This window comes from Pyxicephalus adspersus, chromosome 1 (assembly GCF_032062135.1).
Source record: "Pyxicephalus adspersus chromosome 1, UCB_Pads_2.0, whole genome shotgun sequence".
NCBI classification, from domain to species: Eukaryota; Metazoa; Chordata; class Amphibia; order Anura; family Pyxicephalidae; genus Pyxicephalus; species Pyxicephalus adspersus.
The window spans coordinates 70,479,341-70,499,416 of record NC_092858.1 but is presented as its reverse complement, the minus strand read 5'-3'; the positions used below and the strand labels follow the sequence as shown (position 1 = coordinate 70,499,416).

The 20,076-nt window shown below is 35.3% G+C and overlaps 2 protein-coding genes across 2 annotated transcripts in view; both read left to right on the top strand.

Moving 5' to 3' along the window:
• The first annotated feature begins 3,697 nt into the window (after positions 1 to 3,697).
• Positions 3,698 to 17,018, top strand: IL18RAP (interleukin 18 receptor accessory protein). Its single transcript, XM_072402941.1, has 9 exons — positions 3,698 to 3,893; positions 4,888 to 5,152; positions 8,291 to 8,462; positions 10,708 to 10,932; positions 11,742 to 11,875; positions 12,422 to 12,570; positions 13,736 to 13,879; positions 15,076 to 15,264; positions 16,156 to 17,018. The coding sequence occupies exons 1-9, from the start codon at positions 3,809 to 3,811 to the stop codon at positions 16,509 to 16,511; spliced, it is 1,719 nt and encodes a 572-aa protein (XP_072259042.1). The 5' UTR covers positions 3,698 to 3,808; the 3' UTR covers positions 16,512 to 17,018.
• Positions 17,019 to 17,428: 410 nt separating this feature from the next.
• Positions 17,429 to 20,076, top strand: part of LOC140332407 (sodium/hydrogen exchanger 4-like) — a 27,793-nt gene continuing 25,145 nt past the window's right edge. The window contains exon 1 of the mRNA XM_072413679.1: positions 17,429 to 17,804. Within this exon, the coding sequence (XP_072269780.1) occupies positions 17,600 to 17,804 (205 nt within the window). The 5' untranslated portion in view covers positions 17,429 to 17,599. The remainder of the gene's footprint in view (positions 17,805 to 20,076) is intronic.

Sequence of the window (20,076 nt, the reverse complement as noted above, 5' to 3'; positions counted from 1 at the left end):
GGAGGACGACGCTGGAATAGGAAAACGACGCTGGATGTGCACAGCAGGACCATGGAGGTAAGGCTGTGACAAAAATACGGGGTTAACCATCCTAGCCATTTTTTTTTGCCCGACCTTCGTACGGGCATAACGGCTAGGTGGTTAATAAACACTAGTTAGAATTTTGTTGTGTTTACATTTTTCATAGCAAGATCAACACATTTCTGGATCTTTAAAATGAACATGACAGAACACATATTTTCATTCCAGGTGGTATGCATCAGTTTGTCCATATTACTGTGTTTTCTGCAATAATTTGTAGCCATAAACCACACAATATTTTGCATTCACAGCAAATATGATGTTAGATTTATTTAAAAAATCAAATTTAGCAATAATCTACTAAAAGTTAGGACACTCTCAATAGACATGACACCCATATATCCACTGAACACTAACCGTCAAAGTCCAGTCTTTGTTGAATTTAGCATTCACCAAGAAGTGTTCCCTAATGCCGGTTGTAATTGTAAACAGCGTGGAGCAATGCCATTGGCTGGTGGTTGTAAGGAAGCACTCTTGGCAAAATGTTGAATACACTGTTTAATGGATGCGGGCTGGTAATCCCGGCAAATATTTAAAAACTAAGGACTGTTTAACTGGTTGTGCTCCCAATGACTAGTGTATGGCAAGTTTAAAGCATGCAAATCCATGCAGCTATGTTACTGAAAGCAACTTCATAATTCATTAATTCATAAATGATTTAGTTAGATGCTGGCTGTAAGGTTTGTTCAAGTCAAGTTTTAATTACAATTTAAAAGCAGAATCAGAAACTCATAGAAGGGAAATGTCTGGCTAACAAACTACGAGCAGGCACCTTGTAGAGTCTTCTCCTGAAATGGATTTTTAAGTTCATAAAGACTGATACTGGTTTAACATCAAGTATATTCCAAAGCAGAACAGTTAATTTCATGTTGTCTTTAAACCCTTGCTGTTTGACTTACTGAACTTGGACAAAAACTAATGGGAAATCCAAGCTGTAATAGTAGCCACTGGAATAGGAATCTTTGACGTAGGGACACCTGTTGAAGAGGGAACTTCCTTCACTCTGGTTACAAGGTTTCAGAGGTAACATAGGAGCCAACTGTGACACTAAAGACAGATCCAATGAAAAAGAAATGCAAATCTGTATTGAATAGGCATAAAGTGGGTGTCTGATGGATACCTAATCATTACAGATGCCTAGGCAGTATGTGAATGTTGCTATATTTTTTTTGTACACATATCACTACTGTACTTATACTGTATACATATTCATAAGTACTACTCATAAAGTGTCCGATTATTATCTTATCTGCACAATGTTCATGAATAATATTCCAATTAGAGTTTCCTTTTTTAGATGTGAGATGTATCTGATTCATAATCTCACTTACTGGTCAAAATGACAATCTTTCTAATTATACTAAAGCTATTTATGATGTTCCTCAAAGACAAGATGAACGGGTCTGATTAAGGGCATACAGAGTACAGTCATGCTTCCATACATCATCATTACAAAATGTTGTATTGCACAGTTTATCAGTCCTAGCAGCTTCTATATTATATAGACTGGGTATCTAGTATCATTTAACACTTCACGGAAAGCATAATAAAAGCTGGAAATTTTATTAAATACATGAATCAATTTGCTGGTGTAATGATTTATTTTAGTTTATGTATGTAGTTTATTGTTAGACCTGCTACTGTATCTGTACTGCAACTGTATCATTCTTCTAAAATATCAATAAAAAAAGGATTTTTGTGATATTGGAGATAGCATTAATTCCTGATCCCCCTTTAAATATAAAAAAATTGTCTTCATTTAAAATGTCTTTGTTTGGAAATTGTCTCTCTAACAGACCATGGTCATACATTTCCCCTTATCAGATATTTCTTGATCTGACAACCAACATCCTTCCAGGCCCTCTAGTTTACAACACCCATTGTAAAAGTTGGAGTTTTGTGTCTCCATGTGTCATAAAACTCAGATAATGCTAGTAGAGTGGCCCCTGATTGAACTCTGAGATGTATTCTGAAACCCATGTATTACCTCCGGGGCGGTTCATTTCTGGCCGGATTTATATGTCTAAAAGCAGTACATTGTTTTTCATGAAAAATTATTTTACAGTATAATATATTAGTATGAGTATAGTAAAGTTTGAAACACAAAATCATGTCAAAATAATAAATTGAATAAAAAAAAAAAAAAATTGTTTTTAAATAAATATTATACTCATACTAATATATTATACTGTAAAATAAATGTTCATGAAAGACAATGTACCGCTTTTACACATAAATCTACTGTATTGCATTCAATACAGTTAATTTGTATTGAATGCAATACAAACAGATTTGAAATTCCCGCCACGCCCCGAACGAAACATTGGCATGCACTGACGTCAACGGGAACTCCCCGGAAGAAGCAAGAAGACGGGGATTGTGGAGAAGGATGCCAGCGGATCAGGTAAGGCTTGATTTTCTTTTGTTTTACATTGGTTTAGCTACCCCGAGTGTGACTCCACTCGACTGAGTTACTGATCTCAGCATCTTTTTTTTACCCCGAGTCACACTCTGGATTACCGTTAGGCAGGTTAATAAGCTTTTTATTTCTAATATACCATTCTGTATAAAGTAGTAGTTGGCTGATTTGTAGTTGGATCTTTATGGTGAGCATTTTAGGACCAAGAACTAGTCTCCTAGGCCTCAGAAAACCCGGAATCCATATTTAGCCTGTTCTGGTGAACCATAAGTCCCAGACATGCCTAGTTTGGTCTCTGTGAACTTTGTATTTTGTGGTGATTAATAATCTGGTGCATGGACTGTTGTAGAGTGCGCTGGAAAGTCTATGCGCAGGGGTGCGGGCTGAGAGGGCGTTTGTCACAAGTTTCATCCCAAATCTCTTTTGTCAGAGTTTTTTGGGCAGATGCTAAAGAATGAAAGTGTATGTAAACCCCAAAAATAAGCTTTTTTGTTTGCTAATTTTTGGTGTGTTAAATATTCAGTTAAAAGTGTTATATTTAACTATAAAACTGTTGATCCTGCTCATAATCCATCAAGCTGATAAATATCTGTGCTGCAGGAACATCTCTATGTAACTGTATAAGCGCGTGTAGATACAAAGTTGTATTTAGATTTAGCCCACAAATTCCAGGTATTCTAGTGCCAGGTATTCTAGACAAATGTAGTCCAATCTTCTATTAAATGTACCTTGTGGCAAGACAAAACAACCATTTATTAGGATGGTGACATAATTTCCCCTCTAGCCACTCATTTAGGATCCAGTCTTTCAACAATCCAGCATATTGGAGTCACTAAAGGAATATTATTTATTCATGACTACTCATGTGTCCTATATGTTATGCCAGATGACGCATGTTTTTCAGTGTGCTAGACACAGTGCAGACATGTGTATACCATATATATGTATACTATATATATAATATATATATATATATATATATTATGAAGAAGGTATTAGGTGCTATTATGAGCTGTGAGCAAGAGGCATGAACTAGATTATGAAGATTTACCTGCTTTACCCCTTAACAAATTTTCACTTGACCTATATGTAAAATATCACTTTTTGGTGCACTTACCCTTTAACTCAACTGAATTTGGATGGTTTACTATTTGTAGCTGCATGAAGCAAAGTGAAAGGAAGTATAGCTTGTGGTAAAGCGTCTTTCCTCTGTTAGAGTAAGTCATCTCTTACCGAAATCAACAGGCTAAACATTTCTCATTTTTCTGCATTGTGTAATTACATATTGAACATTCAACAAAAAAGAAGATGGACAATACTATGCATTCAATGCTGTTCATGACAACTGTTATTTTGTGCATCATAAGTTGCACTATTGTGGCAGAGGTAAAAGGTAAGATAGTTAATTTAGTTAAGAGATTGTACATGCAACCACATAAAAGAGATGTTTACACTCCAGTGTCTAACATTACATCTAGTTTTACCATAAAGTTTTTAGCTTTAAAGCTTAGCTTTAAAAATGCAAACAAAAATGACAAAACATACTTTATTGATAGTATTGTTCGATAAATATGCTTGATTTATTGTGTTCCTAATTTTCATAATGCAAACAACTGAGATGTTTTTCCTTTAAGTGTCTATATAATTATATATATTTTGTTTCAAATTTTACATTACTTACTACTTTGAAGGTTTTCGGTATAAAAAAAGAAGGTGAAGCTCAGGGGCTGTCATTAGAGGGACACTTGTGCTTCCATAGTTAAATTGCTTCAATTTTTATTTCTGGTATTTCAGGACTAGTTCATAGGAGCTAGCTCACAGGGCGATGGAGGTGCCTACTTATGGCTTAGATATCATGACCCCTGGTCTGACATTGGGGACATTTACTAAAAGAATTTAGGCTACTCACATACCAAGGTCAATTATCACCTTACAGAAGATTTTTCAATTAGTTTAGTGAATGTGGGAAAATTCATTTTGCAAAGAAGGCCCAATCACATGTAAGAAAATTTGGGGTTTTCCTTACACATGATTGATAGTTGAAGTCAGTGAAGCTCCATCTCATTTATTAAGCTTAGTGATATATCCCTTTAAAGGGGATACATCACTTTGCTGAGTGAACAGCCTAAATGACTTTAGTAAATCAACCACACTGTGTGTAAGGATCGAGAGATAATAAATAAACTACGCTTAACCAAGACAGAGAGTGATTTCTGTATACTATCATTGCCAATTCTGGTCTAATGTTCTGGGCATTTCTACCACAAGATAAAAATATTTGCACAAAAAATGTATTGGTGTTATTACGTGTTTTTAATTCATACAAAGTCATATTGTTTTGTAGATATGTTTCTTATTAATGTTTTGTTCACTTGAGATCATTTTAGAATTTATCCCAAACTGCGCGGACCGGGAACCAAGTTACAGATATCTAGTTTTTGATAAAGAAAATGTGTTCTTTCAATGTCCTGTTCTATCTTACAATCAAAATGAAGAGCAATCTAACAAACACAAAGCCAAATGGTTTTTACGAAAATCTAATGGAAGCCTTCAAACAATGACTAATAGCAGAGACCTAAAAGTTACAGGACTTGGAATTTTGCTTTGGTTTTCGCCAGCAGAAATGAGACATTCTGGAACCTATGTGTGCAAGTAAGTGATGCAAAAATAAGTTTTTTGTAAGTTTTGTTTTGATAACCAAGTGAAAAACCTATCACTGGTGAGGTAAGATAACAGTGTTATATAGCGGAGCAAAATTATTTACACCAAAAGCTCTCCTCTCAGCATAATGATTTCGTTTTTCGTTCCTTTACTAACAAATATTTATTATTACTATTGGGACAGATGACATTATTATCAGACGTGCAAAAATTTTTATAGCTGATGGGAGCTCGGGTCATAGTGAAATATGAATTTACCACCCGAAACTAAACCTCTCAAAAGATTTTACTAACACAAAGTTTTTTGAAAGGCTCTTATGCATGCATGTGAAATAGGACAGGGAGAGGTTGTGGATAGTTAAAATTCTCTAGTCCAACAGAAAGGGCTGACAACCTTGCTTTGCATATCACAGCCGAAAAGCCAATGTGTTGTCAACCCAAACAGGAAGGTAAAAGCACACTTCCTTCAGATCAACATGTGTTTTACTGTACTTGCATTTTTAAGGGGATACATATTAAGAAAATGTCCATGTATTGAAGAAATGTTTATATTTTATGCGTTATTTATATTGTTATGGTCAATGGCTGGGAAACAAAATCATTATGCCACTTAAGACTGCCTTCAAAATCACACTGAAAATCAAAGAAACAAACTAAAATCACAAAATGATCACAATGACTTAGATGAATTTTATCACTACATCTCAAAATGTAGTATGGCCCCAACATGCCTGGATGTACTCCCAACAATGGGCCTGATTTATTAAAGCTTTTCAAGGCTGGAGAAAATACACTTTCGTCAGTGAAGCTGGGTGATCCAGCAAACCTGGAATCAATCTGGTCCATGATTCAAAACATTTGCATAGCAAATGCCAAATCCATTCCAGGTTTGCTGGATCACCCAGCTTCACTGTTGAAAGTGTATCCTCTCCAGCCTTGGAAAGCTTAATTAAATCAGGCCCAATGTCTGGACATGCTTCTGATAGGACAGGTAATAGTTCCCTGGTAGCTTTACTGCCTGACTGATTAGGGCATCAGTGAGCTCCTGGAAAGTGCATAACACTATTTAGTGGAATAGGATAATGTTCCAGAGGGTCTGTACTGCACTGCATTGCCCCCATGGCACCAAAGTAAGTTCTGACAAATGGCCTGGGCATTTCATCCTGGTCAGGGTATCATTAAATAGCACAATGTGTGGCCCTCCAAGTATATGCCCCCTAGACCATCATTGACCCCCTGCTGAAATGGTCATGCTGGATGATGTTACAGGCAGCATAACCTTCACAACAGTGTCTCCAGAATCTTTTACATCTGTCAAACATGCGGTGAAGTGAACAGGATACTATTGGCAAACCTGACAGTTCTGGTGTTCTCTAGCAAATGCCAACTGATCTGCACAGTGCCAGGCTGTAAGCACAGGTTCCACTACACGAAAACAGACCCTTGGGTCAACATCATGCAGTCTGTTTCTGATGGTTTGGTCAGAAACATGCAAACAAGCAATCCACTTGGTGATACCTTTTAGGGCTTTGGCAGTGCTTCTCCTGTTTCCCCCACAAAAACACAGATACAGATCTGGGCTACCTGTGCAACCTAAGTGGACTTCAGGTGCTGCTTCATGCTACATTACAAATAAGGAGAGATAAATAGACTGTGGCAAAACCATTCCCTCATTTGGGGCTACCTTGTTATTACCCTTCCTGTCCCCTTGTTGTAGCTTTAATTAGCACCAAAAATAGTGAGTCGATTCATAATTAATTATAATTCTTTACTGGACAGATTGATATCCCAGAAGTTTAGTTTACTTAGTGTTATACTGTGTGGATTAAGTATTCTCTTAATTTTGGAATATTTCCCTTAAATTTTTTTGAGAAGTGTATAATTGTCAATTATTGATCCTGTTTACAATTATGTAGGTAAAAAGTCATATTTTACATAGTTATATTAGTCAGGTTGAAAAAAGACATAAGTCCATTAAGTTCAAACACTAGGGAAATAAACATGTCCCAGATAAAACCCCAAAGACAATCAATCTCTTCTGTGGGACACATTGCCTATGAAGTTGAGTTGTTTTAATATGCTACAGCTTAATATGATGACTGTGCTAGTTTTACAGTGGCCCCTGCAGTCCAATATTAACTTTTTTGTACTGCCTTTTCCTGATGAGACATATTAAATGATTCATAAATATACAAAAGAAAATGGGCCTGATTTAATAAACCTTTCCAGGGCTGGAGATGATACACTTTTATCACTGAAGCTGGGTGATCCAGCAAACCTGAAATGGATCTGGTCCAGGATTCAAAATGTTTGTGAGCAAATAGCAAATTACTTTTTAAGAACTCCATTCCAGGTTTGCTGGATCACCCAAGTTCACAGTTGAAAATGTATCCTCTCTAGTCTTGGATAGCTTTAATAAATTAGGCCCTCTGTGTCCCATGCTGCAGCCTCTACCTGATGAAAGTAAATTATTTCTGTTCAGCAAGGTATCAACAACAAAGAACACCTAGGAGGCTGAATCAGTACAGCTGGGTGGTCCAGCAAACCGGGAATAGATTTCCTCAAAGTTATCTGCTATTTGCTAGCAAATGTTTTGAATTCTGGACCAGATCCATTGCAGGTTTGTTGGATCACACAGTATGTTTTTTCTCCACCCTTGGAGAGCTTTAATAAATCAGGCCCAATGAGTATCCTATTTTCTGTAACAGGGCACAGAGTGGTATTTCAGTATTTCAGTTAACAGATGAATGTCCAGCATTTCAGGGTTTTTGATTAGTTGTAAATGACCATAATATAGTTTATTATTCTAAATATGTATTATTGTGTCCCTGAAGCAGAGTTACCTGATATTTCTCATTTGTATATAACCATAACTATATAATGCATTTTTTTATCTTTTAATCTTTCATTCAGACTAAAGTGGTATTTGTATTCTTTCTAATATACTGATATAGTTTCCTAATAAGTCAGAGACAAAGCACTAACCAAAAAATATAAAGTCTTTTGTAGTTACTACTTGTAAAATGTTGCTGTAGCAAGTAAACCTTTTTCAGGGAACCGAACTCAAAGCAAATAATAGTAGATCTAATAAAAAAAAATAATTAACACTCCCTTCTTGATGTCCTGACAGAGTGGATAATGATTGTGTGAAATTGGATGTGTATGTACAGTCCAAAGACATGTGCCTAATGCCATATGGTTCTAGCAGTTTATATTTTACAACTGATCTGAAAGGGTTCATTTCCTGCCCTTCACATGGCTGTCTGCAAACAAAGAACATATCAAATCTGAGATGGTACAAGGTAGGTTTTTTCCTTTTTTACAATTCCAAAAAGTCTTACCATGGCACTGCTATCCACTTCTCTGATCAGCTACTAAAGTTTAAAGGAAGCTTCCATATATGAGACACCCTTTGCTGAAACTGCAAATTATTGAATGTGTAAAAGAACAGGGTGTTGGTATTCGGCAGTATTACTCAAAGCTCTGTGATACCTTAGCAATTCAGCCAAGATAATGTTAATAAAACAGTTACTAAGTTATATAACACATATCCATATCTGTATTTCCAAATTTGTGAAATGTATAGTACCAGCTCTGTTTCTGTAAAGTTAACATATTCTTCATTTTGTACACCAGTAAAATTGTTCTGGTATTCTGTAACAGATGTCTATGCTATACCCCTCAATCATAACATTTTTTTGTAGAGTGAAATGACACCTATAAACTACAGAAGAAGGAAAATGATCTAAGTATAGAATGCATGTATACTTGAATGCATTCCTATTTGAATTGCTGTGTGCTTTGCGTTGTATTCTTTCCATATTTGTGCAATAATTTAATGTTAAATCTTGCTTTGTGCTAGAGCTTCCTCTCGTGATTGGTCTTGTGTCTACCCATTGTCTAGTTTTCTTCAAACAGACCTAAAATTGTCCTTCTAGTTCTGTGCCTGGCTGTGTTCAGGGCAGTGATAATGTATCTGACCAAGGTATTTGTTGCACACAACATGGATTTATGTCCTTTGTGGCTTTTGGGGAAAGTTTTTCAGTTAAAGTATCCTTCTCCAATATTCAAATATACTTTTAAAACATATCTATGACAACATTCCTAGTTCCACAATGCACTGGTGCTTTTAAAACCAAATAGCAGGACACATCTGATACTGTAACATATTGAGCAATGAATGTCTAACCCTATGCACGTACCACTTTTTAGGAAATCAGAATAGGATTTTCGTTGGATGGAGGGTGATGCATCAGTAGTGGCCTGGAGCAATTGTTGGTAGTGATAGTAGTGTTAGTTTGGATAATCTCATATACTAACATACTTGTTTGTCCATGGATATTAGGGTAAACAATGACATCTGAAGTGAGCTAAAGTGGAACTAAAGTTCTACTTTTAAAATTAATGATCAGCCAGGTCATTATTGCAGAAAGGCACAGGTGATGTCTCTCCTGCAATAAACCTCGCTACCTCCCTGATTGCTTTGGGTATCTGTCAAAAAAGCTGATCTGTGCAATCGCAGTCCACCTTGGTTCCGAGGACACCCAGCAATCCTGGTTTCCCTTGCATGTGCCGGGAATGTATGAACTCCTGCTCACATGTGCAGGAGTTACGTCATCTCGACCTAGACAATCAACATGAAGGAAGAAGAAGACTGGGAGAGGTAAGTATACTGGGTTTAGTTCTGCTTTAGTTGGGTGACAAGTTTACAGATTTTGCTAGTAGCTGCTTTCTTTATTAAGCAACCACAACATTTGCAAACAATGTTTAGGTATTACCTAGAACAATGTTACTCAACTAGGGTTCCTCCAGAAGGTGCTAGGGTTTCCTTGAGCAATTCCCAGGTAAGTTACCACTGACACCAATGATCGTTATGGCTACCTTTGTGGGTAGCATTCCTCCTACTAGTCACCACTTTAATGTACTGTGAGCTGTGGCTATGGTAATTATAGCAGGGGTCTCCTAAAACCTTTTTTCAATTCAAGGGTTTCCAATGCTAAAAAGGTTTAGAAAGGCTGAGCTGGCAATAAATCTAATGGAAAGCAGGCAGACTCTTTAAGAGCCTCAACTGAGTTTTTTTTTCATGCCAAGCACATTAAAATTCATATTAAAATATGAAGGTATAATATTTTTTCAAAACAATATAAACAGTTCTAGATAGTGCATCAATCCCACTCCAGGTAGAAATCATTGTTTACTTAAAAAAGGGAGTATATCAAGATGTGCAGGTGATTTATTTTCATAAACAGACTGTTTTGCAAAAAACAAGAGAACATATCCTAGGATGTTTCTTTTTATTGTACGGAGGTGGGGATAGATTTATGACTGCTACCTGCTTCTTGCTCTATCTTTTTTTTTTTCAAAACAATAACCTATTTACTATTTTTGGAAATGGTATGCCTAAATATAAAGATTATGCTTACGTCTACAATAGCAGCTATATGTGTTCTATAAATGATTGAAATGTTCATTAAAGATCACCTTTTAATGTGGATATAGCTGGATTTCTGGTTGATATAACTTTGTGTCATTTTTTTGTCTTTTCAGAATGAAGCATTTTCCTCTGTAACTTCCCCAAACAGATATTCTTTAACAATAACTAATAATGTTATGCAACTTAACACAATCTACATCACAGATGCTGGAGTCTACACTTGTGATTTTGATGTTGATATTAATAGCAGAAAATGGATTGTAAGGGCAACTACTAAACTTGAAGTTGGTTGTAAGTATTTTAGTATTCAGAACTTTAAAATCTTTTGGAAAAAGTCAGAATGAAGTGGGATCTTCAGTGTCTCTAAGATTTTGTCACAAGGGCCGTGATGTTGCCTTTTCCAGTTTAGAAGCGGTAGAGTAAGTATATTTTCTAATGTATTTACTAACAGTTTTTTTTATACTGGAATTTACAAAGTTTGGCATAGGTGTAGGGCATTTGAATAATAAGCAAACAGTGCTTTTCAGTGTACTGTCTGTTTTCATAAAGAGTTACTATTTTTGAAGTGTTATATCCTAAAGTTTATATGTGCTATTTCCTACCCCCCCCCCCCCCACAGTGCCTTATCATAGGGGAAACAGGGTAGGTCTAGTTCTGATAATGAATGGGTTACAAAAACTATTATCTTGAAGTATCTGTAAAATGTGTGAGATAAGAAATCCCACACAAACTATGAAAAAAAGTAAATATACAACTTCATTGAGGGTTACCACTTCACCTTTATCTCACATTTTCTTTGTACTAACATCTAATTTAGCTAATTCCTATAGTTTTATTATTATAAATGGAGGGTAATATTTGGTTAGCCAAGTAGATTTATTTGCATGCCAATGTATACTGATCCAGTAAATAATTTTAAGAGTGTCCTTTTTAGTTCAGTAGGGGATTCAATAATGGGTTTAATGTAGAATAGTTTGTCTATATTCTTTCAGCGGACTGGATGGGATTTTCTGCACATTCCAATCATGGGGAACCAAACTACTCATCACATGTCAGAATCCTGGGTTTCTCACATTTTAGTACTGATAAACTAATTCACTAATCACAAGCTTGGGCTTGTTACATTGCAAAAGTTTAATTTATTCTTTCCGGCACAGGCAAACCCTTAAATCTAACTTGTAGAATTCGATTTGGATTTGAAAGATTCTTTAAACCAATGGTGAAATGGACAAGTGTGTATCCTAACTATGAAGAAAAAAAATTTGGAGGAAAAGAACTTTGGTAAGTCAAGCAATGGTATGCTGTCTTTTCCTGGATACCACTACATAAATGTGATTACACAAATTTCCAATTTATTCTTTTGACACAATAGAATGATATTGCTCTTTTTCACAAGGTGTGTCATAATTATTTTAGTAGAATCAACTTTTTTGGTGTTTTAGACCATCAAAAGAGATTGAGTGCTGATTTTTGATCATAGAGAAAGAGGGACAAAGATTCTGCTAGTAGAAGAGTGAACTGTGTTGTGTTGCTATTACCCCCCATTTTTGATTTCTATTAAGCATAGTGGGTTTGATTTACTAAGGAAGTAGAGGGTTTTCTGTTAGCAAAATTATTACTCACTTTGCAAAGTGAATATAAGTGAATAAAGTGAACCCATAATCACTTTAAGTACCTAATTATACACTGACAAAAAGTCATAGTTTTAAATGTCCTGCATACATGGTTAAATAATCAAAGTGAACACAGTTTCACAGCCCAATTGCTTTAGTTTTAGTGTTTTTATGTTCTAGTAATTGTTTTTGCTTTTTATGATTTTATTCCAAGTACCAGTGATATTAGTGAAAAGGAATGCTTCTTAACAATCGTTCTTGATAAAGTAACTGAGGATGACCTTCTTGCAAAATTTTACTGCTACGCTGAGAATGCGGTGGGCAATGTAACAACAGCGGTCACATTGTCTTTAAAACAAATAGGTAATTTATTTCTTATAATGGGAAAGTCTTACTTTACTACAGAACAAGAGTCTATAGTTATATTACTTATGTTACTCTATCTCATAATCTAATTTCGTTACCATAGTTATATTTCATTAACATAGCCTAATGTCAAATTATAGGAAGTCATTAAACTTATCAGTATGTATTCAGGGTGTGGGAAAGACTCTATGCAAGCAGAGAAAGAAAATAAAAAACTCCATAAAGATAGGGTCCTCACCAGGATTTGAGCCTGATACCCTAAAGCAGGGTCGGCAAAGTTTTAAGACCACTAGGCCATTTATGGGGTGAGCGGGAGCATACTAGGTTGGACCTGCCCTAATGGCTCCACCCACCACAAGGGAACGCCACCTGAAGTGAAATCCCTCTCCTCTGTATGCATTGCGGAGGAGAGGGATTTACCTTCAGAGAGCTTTCCCTATTTACCATGGCGGAAGTATCAACGCCAGCCATGGTAAATAGGGAAGCAACTGCAAGGGGGGTGGCAATGGAGCTTCAGCGGCTTCGGTAGTTCAAACCAGCCAGGCCGTATCTGGCCTCAATCCCGGAGTCTGCCAACCCCTGCCCTAAAGCAAGGTCATGGTACTAGCTAACTTGTAGCCCAAATCTGTAGTGTAAATCTGTTGTGTAAAAACACTACTTTTGGTTGGGTGGACCATTTGTATTGATTTAATGCTTTCTCATAATCAAATCTGAATTTGGGTTTAAAAAATGTTTTTAATCTAACTTTCCAGCAAGCAGAGTATTCCTCGTACTTTTAGTAAAAGGTAAAATGGAAAGCAAGGACATTTGGGACAAAGCAATGTTGGAGGTCAACCCATTGTCATTCTTTTTGTCATCTTGAAATGTGTAAAATATGCATAGGCCAATCAGAGTTGCAGGCATACTAAATCCTTTTTGGTGGTCATTTAAAGTCAGGCAGCATATTTTTTTTCTCTTTTTTTTCTCATTTTCTCCTTCAAAATGTGCAATGTCAGATTTAATTATTCATGATTGTTATGTTAATTGTTAAACGTGTCTATTTTCCAGTGTTTATACAAAGGCTACTAAATGTGTCAGTTGGCCATCGCTTACTATTCTCTTACTACTAATACTATTATTGCCATTATTATTGCCAGTAAAAGTGTCTTTTTTATTTTAACAGACATATGTATATTGAAATATATATTATATGTATCCGTGCTACTTCTGGTGATCTTGCTGTTAGGGAGTGGAATGATTTACTTTTACTGGATAGAAATAGTTTTGCTTTATCGAAATTACATATTGAAAGATGAGACTATTGGAGGTAAGTTTTACATAATCTGTTAAATTTTATACTGGAAAACACTGCTATTAAAAATGTTGTGTTCTTTTATGTTATCAAAGCTGTTTTGTGACATTAGTAAGATTGGGATAAAGATCCTTTTATTTGACTACCAAAAACGGCAAGTGGAAACCCTATATTTTAAATTTAAAGACAATATGTCATATTTAGGGAATGGGAATGTTAAAAAAAAAGTTAGAATTAATATGTATTTGTCTTTTTTTACTATACATTTGGATTAAAATATGTTAACCAGTATACTTGGAATTAAGCTTTTTCCTTTTTGAGCACCATGAAATAGGCTATATAAAAATAAACATTTAACTTCCTATTCTATGCAAGGTGTCCATAGCCACCATCCAAATACCAAAATATAAAACCACAAAGGTGTTCATTATTATTCATAAAAGCAACTTGTGTGAGTACCTCCGACATACTTTCATTGTGTGAAGATAGCATGACTTTCAGGAAAAACCTAGTCTACATACCATTCTACTGTTTACTGATAGCTTAACAATGAGCAGCAAGGTATGCACTTTTAATGGTAAATGACACATTATAACAGAACTAAACCCTGCTAATATCACCTATCCCCATTCCTTCGCAGGGCACAGCCATCTTTTTCAGGCCATCCTGATTGGACAGGCTAGGATAATGTAACTCCTGCGCAGGCAAGTAAGTGGGAGTTCATTTAGTACAGGCCAGGTATCCTGGCAATCAATGCTCACCAGTGTAGCTCATCTTTTTTGACACTTCAAAACGATTAGAAAGATAAAAAGGGTTATTGCAGAAAGCACATCTCCTGTCTTTCTGCAAAAATGAATAATTAAAAAATAAATTAATAATTTATAATTGCACCAGTAACAAAGCGAAACTGAATCTAAGAGGTCCACATTGTTGAAAATTACTATTAATTAGTAGAATAAAAACAAAAGTAAAAATTAAAATTTCTGAGGCTTTGCAAAGAAGCTTAAAGTGAAAGTCAGAGAATAGTAGTTATTGCTATTAAAAGACAGAAAGTTATGTGTTGAACTCACTGAACTTGAGAAAAAAACATTATTTTCACATTGTAACTATTACGTTGTAGATGGACAGTCCTAAAAAATAAAAAATGTGCAATATTGATGAAATGTGTAAAATATGGTTAAACCAAATCAGTATTTATCATATTTTTACAGATGATAAGGACTTTGATGCTTTTATATCATATACATCACAATGCTCTGAGCTCCACATGGAGTCTGAAAAAAGCTATTCTGATAATAATGACGAAGAGAGGTTTGCAATTCAATTGCTACCAGATGTATTGGAAAACAAATATAATTACAATCTCTGCATCTTGGAAAGAGATATTTTGCCAGGAGGAGGTGAGGCAAAAAGCATAGAAGTTTAAGATATTAGGATGTGGTAAAGCTTTAAGTTACCAAAAAACTTTTCATCTGTCTGTAAGGGGGAGGGGGGAATTCTGATTAGTGATCACTAATGTAGGGAGAATTCTTCTCTATGATCGACTATGTGAGGAACATTATTTCAACACAATATCAAAGTTAGCGGGTGCGTCACTGACCACAATTGTAACTGGGCACTTCACTGAACCACCAAGCAGCAGAGCACTGCATTTTCCAATTTTGTTTTGTCATTAGTATTTGTTTTTTTTTTTTTTTGTTCTTTTTATAGTTTTGTAATATAGATCAACTTTTGGGTGTGAAGCATCTCATATTTATATGTAGATATATTATTATAGGTAGGGGTCCACTGGGAGCTAAACATTATTTCAGGGATTTATCTGTATTAAAAAGGTTGAGAAAATATTACACTTCTATTTGCACTTTATATGTGATGTTTTTCTTCCTATAATAAAGTCCCCTGATAAAATTCACTTTTTAGGTGTATATATATTCAGAGCACAAAAAAGGTTTTGCAGATTTTTCCAAAACTGTCAGAACTGGCTGTCAAAGACTGCAGGAACAGGGGAAGCAGATAATGATAAAACATATTTGAAATGCTTTGCTGATTAAAATTTAGTAGGTTTTGTCCTAGATATGTGCCAGATTCATGTTTTGCTGATAAATTCCTTCCATAACATACTATATTTGTCATTACTATAGTCACATTTGGCCAGTTGGCACCTGTAATATTCGTTTATATTTAATTATTTTATCTTTATATTTGTATTGATAAACTATTTAATGTTTAGAACTGCATTATTACATATATCAATTTTGTATCATTTTCATTTTGTATCTTTTATATTTTAGCTTATGTTGAAGACATTGCCAGGGTCCTAAAGAGAAGCAGAAGAGCTATTTTCATCCTCTCTGAAAAATATATTAGAAGTCCCAAAGTGTTTGAATTACAAGCAGCCATCACTTGCTCACTGGAGGAACAGGAGGCTCTTAAACTGATTCTTATTAAGTTCAAACCATTTAAAGAGCCAGACTTCTTGCCAAATGTAGTGAGGAAGGCCCTCAGTGCTTTACCAATGGTTACCTGGAAAGGGGACTTAGACAATAAATCTTCTCAGAATTTAAAATTCTGGAATAGGATTAGGTATTACATGCCAGTTAAACATGGTCAAAAGAAATGGGAAAATAAAGCTTTCAATAAAACATAAAAAATGTTTTTCAAACATAAATACATTTGTGTATATGTATGTATATGTATTATGTAAAATAACCAATATTGCATAAAATAATATTAAACATTTTTGTGATGTATATCTATACCATCTACCCCCCCCCCCTTTACTTAAACTGAATGTACCCCAGACCAGAAGAATAAATGTTACCAAGTTTTTGACAGCATTTGGTTTATGGCTCTATGCTAGTTTACTAATATTATGCTGTGTGTTACATTTACAGTTTGTAAATCCACAGTGTGAGTTTGAGTAAAAAAGTAAATAATGAATATGTCAAACAATAAAGATGCTAACACAAAAAAGTGAGCTTAATTTACTAAAGTGTATGTAATTTTTCATTTTCATTTGTTAAATATGCAATAGAAAGAAATGTGTTCTATCTGTTTTTAGTTGATAAGAGCTTTTGCTTTCTGCATGTGATTTAAAAGTTATAATCATTTTATTTATTATAAATAAAATTTGAAACATGTTATGTTTATAAAACTGTGTGAGTGATTGACGTAATTCTGAAATTACACCCGCGTATAAACAAATTCTACAATACTGCATGTGTAATTATTATGTTTATTGGCATCATTGCAGCTAGCATAGCTCTTCACAAGGTGGCAATAGTGTTATGTGTAAACACTGACTACCGAAGGCTGTGCTAAGTCTCGGGCACCACACCTGAGCTTTATACACTGCTTCTTAACTCCGAGTACCAAGTGTGTCAGATTTCACAATGACACAGAGTACTATTTAAAAACTGGGCGGACTAACCAGAAAATTACCAATATGCTTTTCAGTCTGACAAAATGAATCCTATCTAAAACAAATACTCCTACTGACCAGGTGACTCCTTTCACAAACAGGAACACAATTTCCAGTACTACATGAGACTAACAGAACTGCATTCTGCACACTTTGTATTCTCTTTTCTTCTTCTAAAAGAAAACAAATACTAATAGAAACTGTCCAGGATCTATGTACCATTACCATTTCATGTTAATAAGATGGCGCTTTGGGAAATCGTTTTTTATTATATCACATAGGGATTATTAGTCAACAAAAGCTTTAATTAGTGCATGAAAATGGAAACATTTCACTTTCTCCTTCTATTATTAATTTTGAACACCACAAGTGGGAGCTCAGATATGACTGCAAGAATCCCAGTAGCTGAAAACTCAGAAGCAGAGGAAAGAATACATGTTTTTTCTGTGGATTACAGCCTGGTCCAAATTCCATATGAAATCACACTATGGATCATTCTGGCTTCCTACGCTAAAATTGGTAAGTCCCAAATATGAAGAAGTGTTGCTGAAATTTTTTGGCTTGACTTTTGTGTAATGTTTTACAGTATGTAGCATCTCTAAATGTAATAGTATGATATAGTTGTTTTTTTAATATAAGGTTAAGCAATGTATTTCGTTTCATTTTGACTGCTAAGAAATTTTACATTTTATATATATATATATATATATATATATATATATACAATGTGCTCCATAGAAAGTATACATTGGTATAATTGTCACACACACCAATCTGATTGCAGATAGATTTAGAAACAAAACTCAAAATATCTTTCCCTTTTAAATAAAACACCGACATATATACATTTACTCAAAGTAAACTTGTGGCTAGGCTTAATTGATGATATTAACATTCAGTCAGTTACTATGAATCAGTGGCCTGCTGGCCAATTCCCTTCACAACAGTTGGTATGCTCAGACTTAGGGATGAGCAAAATTGAAAAACATATTTTTGCAAGGATACTGAGAAAATATGTATATTCCACCAAATTGAACTTGGCTGCAAGTTACAAAGCACCTTAATATGACGTTGTAACCAAATTTCAGGGTGACTGATAGAAAACTAGTAAGAAGCATTCTCCTCTTATAAATCAAAAAAGGGAAGAATGGTTGTCCCCCTGAATTCCACTGGAAATTTTGGTAACAATACCACATTCGAGGGCTTTGTGCCTAACTGGTAAAGTTGGCAGGTTAAACTTAGTTGTGAAAATACCAAAAATTTTGTTTGTTTGCAATACCAATAATCCAATGTTAAAATAGGATTTTTCACAAACTTTATTAAAAATCCCCTAACAGTCCCTATTCAGACCTTAAACTGTCTAAATTTATATTTGATACCAAAGTAATTAAAGCTACCACTGTAGATTACTCATTTGAGTAAAAGGCACCTTTTTGTTATTTGGTGTATAGGCACATACAAAACTCAAAAAAGTGATTTTTTTTTAAAAAGACAACTTACATTTTACAGCTTACAGTTTATTAGCTAAATGAAAAAAGGTCTGGACTAGCTCAAAAATGCTATCCATTCTAAGTTGCACTATGTTGTGCTATGCTACACAAACTGCAAACTGTTCCACTTATAAAAGTTGAGCAGAGCGTGGGTACCATGACATTTTAAATAGCTTGCGGCACTTTATACCATTACATGCACTTTCCTCCCTCTATGGGCTATCTGCATTTCATTCATGTCACTAAACCTTAACTCCAGCCAAAACTGGAAATTAAATGTGAAGTGAGGAGAAATTTCAATCCGACACAGGTAGGAAAAAAGTCCTAATGAAGGTTTCAACATTTTTATCTACAGATAGTCACTAAAAATAAATCAGTTCCTATTATGTGTGCATTATCCAAAACTTAAAATGTAAATTTTGTAATTTTTCTTTTCAGTTTTCTACACAGTGAATCGTTAAAACTAGATAATCTGAACTAATACTTTTTATCCTGGAATGCAGCTATCACATATTTTGTTATGTGCTATTGCACAAAACTATTTTTAGGCATGCTCTTGAGGCTGTGCCCGCAGCCGAAAATCTGATCCCCATGTCCGGCTCTAAGGAGCCATACTTTGGCTGAATTAGGCTGACAGGTGGATAGTAGGGATGAGCGAGAATGCCTCTGACATTCTCGCGAAAAATTTCCTTGAACTTCCGATTGGTCAGCGAAATTTCGGCGAACCGATTTTACGGATCCATTGGAAGATCGAGGAAATCATTACAAGAGGACTACAGCGGCTGCAATGCAGCCATGGGTATCCTCCTGTGCGCGATCCCCGTGCTCTTCGATCTCTACGGCCGAATTTACACAGGCTGTTCTCACTTACATGTTCGGTAAGCGAGAACGGCCCGATTCGCTGCAAGATCGAACTTTTAAAATTTCGCTCATCCCTAGTGGATAGTTCTGATCAGAGTCCATTGTGACTTGAGGTCCTCTGAAACCTGTCTTGTTAAATAAGGAAAAGGCCAAAAAGTATGTAACCCTTTGGCAAAACCAGTCCTTAGTGTTGTGGAGGCCCTTGGACAACCAGCTTCTTGGAAACTACCCTGTTTCCCCGATTATAAGGCACTCTCTTATATTTTTTGAAATGCCAAAATATGCCCTGGGTCTTATTTTCAGGTCCTATTGTCTTATTTTTCCATGAAGAAGACTACAGTACACATTTATTGATGAAAGTCACTCATGATCACTCATGTTCCATTGATTGTCCCCTTCTGATCACTCATGTGCCGTTCATATTCCCCTTCTGATCACTC

Excerpts from the sequence above, each read along its gene's own strand:
- IL18RAP (XM_072402941.1), top strand. The coding sequence starts at position 3,809 with ATGGACAATACTATGCATTCAATGCTGTTCATGACAACTGTTATTTTG. Across the intron at positions 3,894-4,887 it reads TATTGTGGCAGAGGTAAAAG|AATTTATCCCAAACTGCGCG; the intron begins GTAAGATAGTTA and ends AGATCATTTTAG. Across the intron at positions 12,571-13,735 it reads ATTGTCTTTAAAACAAATAG|ACATATGTATATTGAAATAT; the intron begins GTAATTTATTTC and ends TTATTTTAACAG.